We start from the raw sequence: 11044 nt of genomic DNA on the forward strand, positions 1-11044 counted from the left end.
GATTCCCATTCACAGAAAGACTCATTGAAGTGAAAGAAGAAAAGTGATCACGGAAAATGTCAGGAACGACGCTCGAAAAAGGATTCCAAGCGGTAAATTGCGCTTTTGCCCACTCTGGCTCTTCAATATTTGCGAGTATTTCCACCATCCCTACAAACCCGTCAGCCCTTCCCTAAGCTAACACTGGACCATTCTTCTACTCAGTTGTGCCTTATTCTGTCTTCAGGGTTTACTCAGGCGATCAAAAATGTCACTGATTAGTAAAGTGCTGGAGGAAGGCGCTACATAAAAATTCCTTTTCGTTTACATAATTAAAGCAGGAAATATCAAACAGCATCGTTATTAATGCACACGAAAAAAATTCCTCCACAACGCTTGCCGACGAATTAGAAGTGCATGTGATTTCACACCACTAAAGAATACAAGCAGATGGAAAAAAAGTGATTCCCAAAATAAAACGGATCGTAAAACGACGGTGGGAAAATAGCAAACTTACTGGTCAGTGCCAGCCGCGTGTGTAACCACGACGGATGAGATTCGAGCGTAAAATAGCCGCCTCGAGGCGCTGATGGCACTGATCGACGATGTTTATGGTGTTGGAGAAGGTTTGGTAACGAGGATCCACTTTCAGTGAACAGAGGAGCTGTAAATAGGCATCTTAAATTTAATTCTCAGTGTCTGAAAAGTTCCACGCCGATACTACACGCAACAGCAAGTAACAAGGGTGCCTCATTTTAAGCGCTGACAGCTGGATAACATATCTTGAACCAGTTCAGACACTGTAAACCCAGATGGGGGGCAACAGTGGCAGAAGATGCTTGTATGCATACTACAGTGTATGGTGATGAACGGAGTGTTTTGCCAACAAAGGCGCCGAATCCGCAGAAATTCACTTCTGTAAGAGGCTTCAAGCACAGTGCAGCAATAGGACAATTAAGACCTGTGACGATCCCAACCGCGATGATTCCCAACCCACAGCCTCAGACGGTATTCCAGAAAACATTCAGCGGGCCAAACACCTAATCAATCCTAGACACTCATTAAACGCCTAGTCCGTCACTAAACGAAAAACTATTACACAGTGGGTACCAAAGTGGGATGTTGCCGGTGGAATTGAATGCTGCAATCGATTAAAAGGGCGTCTTGACAGGGAAGGTCGAAATTTTTGGGATATTCTCACTACATTTGACGAAATCCCCAAATTAGCGCATGAGTTAACAAAAAGAGCAATTGTAAAATGAAAACGTCACATACTTGTGACGCCGAGCTCAGATAAAGAAATCGCGATATCAAAGACGTAACTCCGGTAGCGAAGACTTTAAGGTGAAAATACTCAAGGTTGTGGTTGATGCAACTGTATTCCCTAATTATTTCATCCGAACTAAGTGTAAAAGGCGTGAAATGGAAGATCAAGTGGCAAACAGACCTGCTTTTCCGAGTCGATACGACCCTTGATGTTCCCTTTGCGTATAAGCTCCGCCAGTTCATTTTCCAGATCCGTCACACCGGTCCTAAACACCTCCGCCATCAACTTGAGGTCGGCACAGACATAGGGGACGAAGTATTGACACATCGCCTTCACCCGAATCCTCTCGTACAACGACTCCACATGATCAGCAAGGAAAAGATCCAACCTAAGAAGATTCTTTATCCTCTGCAGAGCGTCCAGACAAGCTGCATAGTTTGCAGAGTAGAAGGCGGTAATGATATCACGGCATTCCGCCTCCGCCTCAAGAATGAGGCGGAAGGTGGGACTGTTAAGCACACGGGAGCGTAGCTCGCCCCGATCCAGCGTGGCCAGCGCGCACAGCGTCACACAGTAGGCGACATTAGTGGACGTAAGCAGAGAGGCCGCCTTGTCTGCGGTACACTCGTCCGGATCGCAGTTGGCCTGTGAAAAGCAGCAGAAGAGCAACATAATCAGGGTAAAGGAACCACAAGACGCACACAAGATTACGGTTATCGTCTTGGTAAAATGACGCTTTTTCGTAATACTGCTGCCAACGGCCCATTGACTCTCATATTTTTGTGCAATTGAGGAGCATTTAAGTCGGAATGGGACTTAATTTTATAATTATAACGAGGGATATGACCATAGTTGTATTACACGTAGTAGTAAGTTGTATGCGTGTTTTTACTACTAGTAATTGCAGGCACGACTTTCGCGGAATGGTCCAGTCTAGGCCACAGTGGTAATGACTACGTGCATAAAACAGTATGTGTTGATTAGCAAAGGTTATTGTCAACAAAGGCAAGGTTATTGTCGGCCTTTACGGAAGACTGAACAGAGTTTGTGAGGTGATGGGACGAACAGTGTATGCATTACAATCTCGCCGATCTCAACATTATAGAAGAAGGCGTATGACATAAGTAGCTTAATGTGTGGGGACGTAGAACAGCGTGATTGGCAAAGCCATGTCAACTTTTGGTAAGCAACCCTATCCCTTGTTCTACATGAATGCAATTAACAACCAAAGCTACAACGTTTGGCCAATTTTTAAGCGTTCATTACAAAGCCCTTTGCAGCATTTATACGTTTACATGACAGAAACGGTAAGATGGAAATGAAAAAAAAGTGAGTATTATGGAAAAAGGAACGTGGGATATTTACACGGCCTGTAAATTAATATAATGTATTTTGCCAAGGAAACATAACTCTGTATCTACCGGAATCAATGATGCACATAAGTGACGCCAAGGCTGTGATCCCAACTTGATGGGAAATCAACCCATGATCTTTTCTGCCTCGCGAGCGAGATATAAATCACTAACCGCTTTTATAGTTGATGCAGAAGAAAACCTCAAAAGACCACCTGTCTCGGCACATACACCATATAATAGCATCAAGATGACCTTGGAATGTAAGGAGTGCAATTACCTGCAAGAACTGGATGGTGGCATCCTGGTAGTTGCAGGTGACCAGTTTGATCAGCCCCGAGGCCAGCGCCAATTCGGAACGAGCGGCTGCCACGGCGGGCGAGATGGGCCGAGCGTCACCGTTTTTTGGAGGTGACTCAGAGTTCTGAGTCTCGCAGAAATTCTCCGCCATAGAGACGTATGCGCCCGCATGTGACCAAGCTGCCTGATAGATGGAGACCTGACAAAAGAAGAGTTATCGATTGGACGCGTTACTTACAATCTCGGGGGTAACTCAATCTAGTAACTATTTTGAGGAGAACGCCAAATACCTAGTGAAATAGCAAACATACTCACGAAGTAGATTACCGAGAACAAATTTGCTAATCAGACAATGGTAAATGTGTTTTGGTTATGCTTTATTATGAAAATCAGCTGTTACACTGATGAGACAGACGGGATTTTTTGTGAATTAATTTAGCAGAGCCGTCCTATGCTGAGATGGTAAAAATAATGGCAACTAAATCCATCGAGTACGAGTGAAAACGTGGCGAAACAGATTAAAAATGCTCACCTACTATAGTAAGACACTTGCTGATCCAATAGCAGAGGACCTACCTTTACAATGCTGAGGCAAGAGTTGAGATCTTGTTGCCAAGAGGTGCAATATTCGCGCGAACGTGTGAAATACTTCATCGCACCATTCAACTCGCCAACATCCAAACAGAAATTAGCCAAATCAACATAGCCCTTCCTTGAAAAAGGTAAGAGGGGTTAGTAAAAAAACACTCGCATAAGCTAGTAAAATCAATGAAAAACGACCCCACCTAGTGCATTCTTTGATTGCATTCACTTTAAAGTTTTTGAGCTCAGTTTCCAGCTCATCGCGATTTCGTGCAGCACGTAAAGTGGTTTTTTCCACCCATTCTTCATCATAAACTAGGCCAGCTTCATTCTACGAATAAAAAGCCCCTCTATATATTATCTTGAAACTGCTAAACTCCATCGAGAGTAAAGAGACGCACATGTCCAGACTTTATAATTTTACCGCTTGCCGAGGATAATTTGTCGTTGTTCGAAGTTTCTCCCGCACCTGACGAATCACCAGAACCGTACTTCTCGTTAAACTATGTAGGAATCAAAGACAAATGAAACATTTAGCAAAATTACGCTGTGTAGAAGCACTTCAAATATCTGTTCATACGCCGACACATTGAGTGTTGATGTCTTGATATAGTCATGCGCCAACCTCAAGGCCTGCCCCTTCAAGGCAGGACACACCTGAGCTATAAAGAGGAGCCTCAGATATTTGATAGGACCAGAATAACTAGCTGCGTAACTAGGAAGATCCTACAAAAGTGCAATTAAACTCCCAATGCCTTTTTACAATTTGGAGGGGTTCGTCCACAAACTTCGACGCCTTCTTTTGATTTTTGCGAACAGTTGGGCTTTCGGAGTTTGGTTCCGACATTTTTTGAAAAAATATTGAAAAGAAAGTTAGAACCAACAGAAACCGCAAACCAACCAGTTAGATTCTGCGGTAAGTTCGGGTGTGGGATCGAACAAAACTGTTGGAAAATAAAATTTTACTAGACAAGAACATTATTTATATTTCGTGCGAGTAACCTAGTAGTGTTATCATTTAACAATAAGGCATCGAGAATTAGGCACTCAACCTTAATGCTATTTTGAGTTTTGTATTAAAATTAATTTTTAATGAGCAAATTAACGCAGTAGGTTCTAGCATTTTCAGTGGATTGCAGTGTTAAACTCTAATTCAATGCCCAAAAAGTAGGCTGCTTTATTCCCGACAAATAAAAAATTTTGAAGAATGTACTGATAACTTAAAGTAAACATGAAGGTTAAGGTTTTGTTCATATTTACAACTATTGAAAATGGAGTTTAGATTTAGTCTCAACAGCAGCTACTTAGGACCGTGGAACTCTCGCTAAAGCTATAATAAGGCAGTACTTGGACAGAATATGTTTTGCCCACACAGAGAAGTGTTTGGGGGTTATGGGAATACTCCGGGTGTCATGTCCTTGGGAGAGGTACATTGGTGGAGCCACAAGTTGATCGTTGTCAAAATGCAGAGATAGCCGAACAAACAAATTATGACTCATTAGTACAGTAGAATTTACATTAGCAATGCACAGAAGGGCTGAGAGGCAACTGGTATGACCTTAAGGCCATGCTGCCGAAAGAAAATTGTAATCCACGATGACCTATATGGCCGTATAATCAATGCATTTCATCGTACCTGCTAAGGTCTTTATCTGCGCATTCACAAACTTGAGCATATTTATTTACCTTATGCCGCATGCAATCATAATTTTCTTTGAAATGCGCTTCTGTTTACATTTTAGAGACCTGGGTCTCTACTCGAGCCATAACAGGAGGAAGATGTACTGTTGAACTCATTGTGGGACTGGAAAGCCATAGACGTGACTGACGGCCTATGCTACCGAGAAAAGTTCAGTCTACGTCGTCTAAAGAGCTCCCGTAGCTGCACACAATTAAATAGCCAAAACTTTATAGTTGGCATTTTCAGTGTTTTTATTGCCGTGCTTGTAAGTTCAAAAATGCTGATCTAGTAGTTGCACCAATGCCATTCTTCAGTGACTCAAAAGTAGGGACTGGTGACACGTATCAAAGAATGCCAAAATAGACGTCCCCTCTTCCATTGCTATGATCCAACGCATATCCCCTCAATATGCTTGCTTAGTTGTCGTCAGATTTATTTAGGCAATTTAATTTGCGAACCGGTCCAAAGTCTAAAGTTATTTATGACCATGCGAGGTGTGGGTAAGTCATAAGTAGAATCTTTATCTCCGCACACATTACCGGGGAACGTTACCAAATGCTATCCACGCGAAGTAGTGGATGCCAAACGTGCCCTCTTGCCTGCACTAATTATCTATTCCCATGCCATAGACCGGTCCAGTTAGGACAGCGTTAAGACTTTCCTAAAAGCGGTGGTAACATCCTAAGCGCATCTTCAGAATATGACGAATAATGCTCCTTGTCAGGTAATGACATCTGCAGAAGACTTTAAGCAGTCTTTATGGTAATTGTGCTGACGCACCATGAAATTCAAAGGAGTTAGCCATCTAAATTACGGCTAGTCAAACGTCTACACATCGTGATTGCTAAAGTTTCAAGCCTGCAACATAGGAGACGCTCCTGTCGACAGACATTCGCCTAGTGCATGGAACGTGTGACCCGCGTAACCTGCCATGTAATGACCTTGTGCAAAGGGCTAATCTCTGCGTAGACCCCGTAAAAGCCCACATAGCCAGTAACATGTATGAACATTTGTTCACCATCAGATTCATCTCCTGTTCAAATATAATCAGATTTCATTTCATCTGGCTTAGTTCCATCGAATTGAAATGCACGTTCCTACAGAGATCTGCTTCTTGGAGGAACTAGAACCCCCATAGAGGGTAGGACATCTTTGAGTAAAACACTTCTGCCTATTATATTATTAGACCGGGTAAACTAACCTAATTAATTTTGTTTAGAAACAAGTATTTTGGTTGCTCACTTACTACTTATTGAGAGTAGTAGCAAGTGCCGTCTCTAGTACTGCCTCAAGTAGACGTGACAAAGATAGTATACTACCTTAGCTTGGGCTCTGTTCCTTGTTAATTACTATAGCTCTAGACTTCTCTTCATTTTAAAACGAGGTTTTGACAAAAGACTATTTAATCGTGTTTATATTTGTTCCACAATGTAATCTAGAATGTCGTCTTCAATCTCTAATACGGACCCATGCAATGGCCTGCCAAAATCATGACCGGCCCCGTGAATCATTCCTCATGGTCGTGACTACAGTTATTTGGACATTCATTGTGTTTTAAATGGGCCACACTAGTATGACTATTTTCAACTGTACAAATCCATTTATGGATGACTCTTTGATAGCGGTAAATAATTGCCACCAGCAGACCACACACTGGGAAAGAAGTATTTGTCCACATTCCGCGCACACACTTTGCCCACAATATCTGGCTTCTTACTGAAGACTCCTCTTGCCAAATCATTGCGAACGAGATGCAAATTTATCGGCTCCAATTCAAAGCACTAAATTTTTCCTAACTTGCAGAGCTAAGTGACTTCCTGTAGAGACGTGGTTTCATGGCGTCTTACTTTAACATATACCGTTACAGACGGTGGCGTAAAAGTAATGAATGTTTTAGTATAAATCGATGCGCAGACTTTTGTTTAAACGAACTCATGATTGGTCTTTTTAGTGATAATTTTAAACGTCCCCCTCGAGTTCCTCACCTCATCGGGTGGCCAAAAGGTCACTGGATTTTGCGAACAGGCTCACTGCACTGATTTGTTTTCGCCTTTGAGGACTTGGAAGGTGTAGCGGAATTGTTTATATGCAACATAAAGCATTTATTTTGGTCAACCTATCGGTACGGCACCATCTATTGTGCTCTCGTGTTAAACTCTCACTCGTATCCTCAACCTGTTACTTGTCACATCCATGGCATGACGTATCATTTGGTGAGGGCACAATGGTAGAATGTGATCTTCAGGAATGGTTTAAAAAACCGAATCGTGCATAATAATCACTCAAATGGACTCAATGTGTTTGGAAACACCCGCTATTCCTCATAAAGAATAGCTGTTCTTGCCAGCATTTGTAACCTAAGTGATGTAACGGGAAGAGGACGATTCATCACGATTTTTCCCTGCCATCGTAATCGGTGGTGTCTGTACTGGCTCATGCCATGTGTATTGGGAATGACAAACCGGTATAGGCGCCACTTGCCACGATGGTGTATGCGCAACGTTGAATAGCTTCAGGTCTACTAAACGTACACAAGCTCCAAGCAAAAGCGCTGTCAAGACCGCCTAAAATTTTGACTTTAAATTGTGAATAATTTGACTGTTTCCAACAAAATCTACTCATTAAAAAGCATCATTTACGTTTTATCCACTGCCAAAGGCTCCCAAGAGAGATTGGAATGTCTTTCTGGTTTTTCTATTAACACCCAAAGCGGCACCTTTCTCCGCCTCTCCTTTTACTTCCAAATTTTATTTGCCAAAAAAGCAAAACATGTTCCGAAGCACTTTAACATTTTCCAGGTGATAGAGAAGTTGTCAGCATAGGAATTCAGTGAAGTGCATGCATTCCCACTGAAGCAGCTCCTCCCGAAATAACATCTCCCAAAGATGGAAGCGTTAAACAAATGAAGGTATGAGTAATCGCCGTCTTATTTTCCCCCTTCACCTTAACTGCTGTTGTGCAAAAAAATGCAGAGCATTTGAAAACTTACCTCCTGGGAGCCGAAAAGGGGATCAATGTTATCACACCAGAGGGGAGGTCCTACTAGTCGACCTTGAGTAGAATTCTGATTGGTTAATTCCACACAATAAATTATTGAATAACCAAATGAATGGATTCAGCGTTTTTGTGAGTCTTCCCTTAGTAGCATCACATTTCCTCCAAAATTTGCTTTGCTTTTTTGTCCAAAATGAAGAGGCGGTAAAAACAGCTGTCATATGACGATTTATCTGCGAACAGCGTGACCCGTTTTCAGCCTAAAGGACCACTTAAGAAATCGTCTTCTCTTCGATTCGCTTATTTCCCATGCTTAGAAATGTTTTTATAAAAAAGGAAATATTTTAACGCGTTGCCTTGGAGAGAAAGAAGGGATGCAGTTAGTTCAGTCTGCAAGGAGTGTGTAAGTAAAATCAGAACTGCTGAGGTTACATGGACAAGGAAGCAAAAAACAGGTCGTGCAGGGCGCATACTGCTCCCACTCTTACCATTTAGTTGTCTTCCACGTTTATGCACTTATTTCTTAACACTTTTATCGTAGAATGGCCATCCAGCTCGGATAGGCATCCTGCTTTATTTCCTCCTTGGTGAGTCGGTGTCGAAACTGCGTAAACCCCTTGACATTTCAAATGTTTGTGTTTGCAAGTGGCTGCATTTGGTTAATTTATTAACAGAACACGACTATTTAGGCGCTGATCAAGCATCCATGGTACGGTAGGTGTTCGACGTGCTAGTCGAGTCCACTGTTCACAGGGATCACCACTGCGGCGGGTGGCGGTAAGAAGTCTGAGCACCAAAGTGGTCGTAAACGTCAACCAGCAGACGCGACAATTTCCAGCGGAAGCGAGACAGGAGTTAGCGTTTACGAGTCCGATGGCTGGCGGTGGAGTAAACAGATAGGGGTGTGAGTCACCACTTCTACTATTCACGTTCACCGTGCCATCTGAGTCCATCCTGGTATCGCGCCTAGGTGTAGTATCTGATTGCAATACTTATGTTGTTTTAATGTACCTTTCAGAAAGGAGGCAAGGTTACAATTCGAATCTGGTGACAAAGTCGGCGTTTCCCAAGCCTGGGAACGATCGTGGTTCCTCCTCTCTCTAAACTTTGTACTTGTTTTCCCAATCCACTTCCCTCTAATAAACATGTTGAAATTAAATCAACCGGGTTGTTCTAAGAGTACTAGGAACAGGAAAGAGAAGATCTGCGAGTCTCGCCCTACATAATTTTAGCCTATTTTATATTATTAAACTCTTCGGTATTGAAATTTTCATGTCAAAATAAAAAGTCCGCATTTGCCTAACCGCTACCTCATTGGGCAATGTTGGGCTTTGTCACTACTAACCCATAAGACTAATACACGTCCCAATTAGCCCACGCGAACGTGAGATGTGAGGCAATTAAAAAGGGGTTATAAAGTGGCAACACTGACTCACCTCCCAATTGCATGCACACTTGGACCAGAAATATGAGGGGTGCCATTCCACGCTGGACATACTTTATTTAAGATATCCGCCTAATTCGTTTTTTATATGGTATCCAGTGTGAAAGGTGATTTGCGCATGGAATAAACAGATTGGACACCATCATAAATATCATTTTTCCTAACCTTATTAGTACTTTTTTCGTTACTTAAGCATAATTGGAATAAGAGAATTGCAAAGTTATCCATGCTTTGGTTCCGCCTCACTGGGAGTCGATGTTTCAGGTTTTACGAGATCGGTTAGAATAAGGAGCTGCCAAGACCAGTCCCTATGTTGTTTACCGTGTCAAAATCTTTAAAAAACTTCCGTCCATGTCCAGACCCTCAGGTTTTTTTGCGTATGCTTCGTTAAGGCCCTCAGAAATGACTCACTTTCCACAGTTGTGGTAGGAGGGGGCAGAGACTGTCACCAATCGCCATAAGTGGTTGAAATCGCGGTGAGGCATTATTAGTACTGAAGGGTTGAAACGGCGTCGTCTTTTGGAAAGTCCGAATAATTCACCAGTGGAAGGCAGTGAGATGAGATTTCAACGAGTCAAAGTTAACCGGAATGAAATGCCTCCTTTTCGTTGCTGGATGCGGTAGTCGGAGAACTGGATCAATGTAAGTCCTTCCCTTGCATTTTATCCTTATTATCCCCATCAAAGGATAACAACGGGATATTTTTGCTATTCCACCGGAACTGTACTAGAAATAACGTAAAGAGCACTGACTTCGTATATGTTGTGCCCTTTGACGGCGACACCTGTGGGAAGTCATTTGAGGTCTGTCAAAACCTGTCTCTGGATGGCCTTGGTTTTAGAGGCCCTGGAAACATGCTAGTGCGTATGAATGCCGGGTACCACCAGTGATGACTTATGCTGGTCCCACGCCACGATATGCTAAACCAGCAAAACAAGAATTTTGTAGGTGAATCATTAAGCAATGATATCATCAGCTCTGCCATTTCTTACTTTTTCAAAGCCTGAACGCAATGATCCCACCATTTCTGAGTTATTTATGTCTGTCCTGTAATTACGAAAATGTCAGAAGCCATTCGTAGTCGTGATTTCGCTCAATTCCCCCTGAAAAATTTCTCCCAAAAAATACCGCGCACTTACGATGTACAGAGTCACAAGCCTCTCCAAAACAACCAATCTGCTCATTAAAACACTTTTTAATAAGTGACTCCCCAAAATGTTACCTTTTATGAAAAAATGAATTCCAATTTCAGCTTCGATCTTGATGATGGACCTGGCGAGGCTCATCACGGTCTCTGGGCAGATCCGGAAAGTGATAGCGATACAAGTGACCGAAGATGCCGACTTGGCCAGCGATTCACCAGACCTAAACATCACGGAGGGCAGATCTTTGCTGTGGATGATTGGAAAGTTGGAACGGCGCTGACTTATCACAATGACTACTGA

The 11044-nt window shown here is 42.6% G+C and overlaps 2 protein-coding genes across 2 annotated transcripts; one reads left to right on the forward strand and one right to left on the reverse strand. All coding sequences in view use genetic code 11, as the record gives it.

Annotated features, from left to right (window-relative positions):
- Positions 1 to 499: 499 nt before the first annotated feature.
- Positions 500 to 4327, reverse strand: EGR_09838 (COP9 signalosome complex subunit; the record flags this gene model as incomplete). Its single annotated transcript, XM_024499087.1, has 8 exons — positions 500 to 643; positions 1427 to 1891; positions 2879 to 3097; positions 3475 to 3610; positions 3684 to 3811; positions 3882 to 3983; positions 4027 to 4206; positions 4244 to 4327. The coding sequence occupies 8 exons, from the start codon at positions 4325 to 4327 to the stop codon at positions 500 to 502; spliced, it is 1458 nt and encodes a 485-aa protein (XP_024346507.1).
- A 5861-nt stretch (positions 4328 to 10188) lies between these two features.
- Positions 10189 to 11044, forward strand: EGR_09839 (hypothetical protein; the record flags this gene model as incomplete). The annotated part of the gene is made up of 2 exons (XM_024499088.1): positions 10189 to 10241; positions 10852 to 11044. 2 exons carry the CDS (start codon positions 10189 to 10191, stop codon positions 11042 to 11044), a joined length of 246 nt encoding a protein of 81 aa, XP_024346508.1.

This window comes from Echinococcus granulosus, assembly GCF_000524195.1.
Source record: "Echinococcus granulosus chromosome Unknown EG_S00170, whole genome shotgun sequence".
NCBI lineage: Eukaryota > Metazoa > Platyhelminthes > Cestoda > Cyclophyllidea > Taeniidae > Echinococcus > Echinococcus granulosus.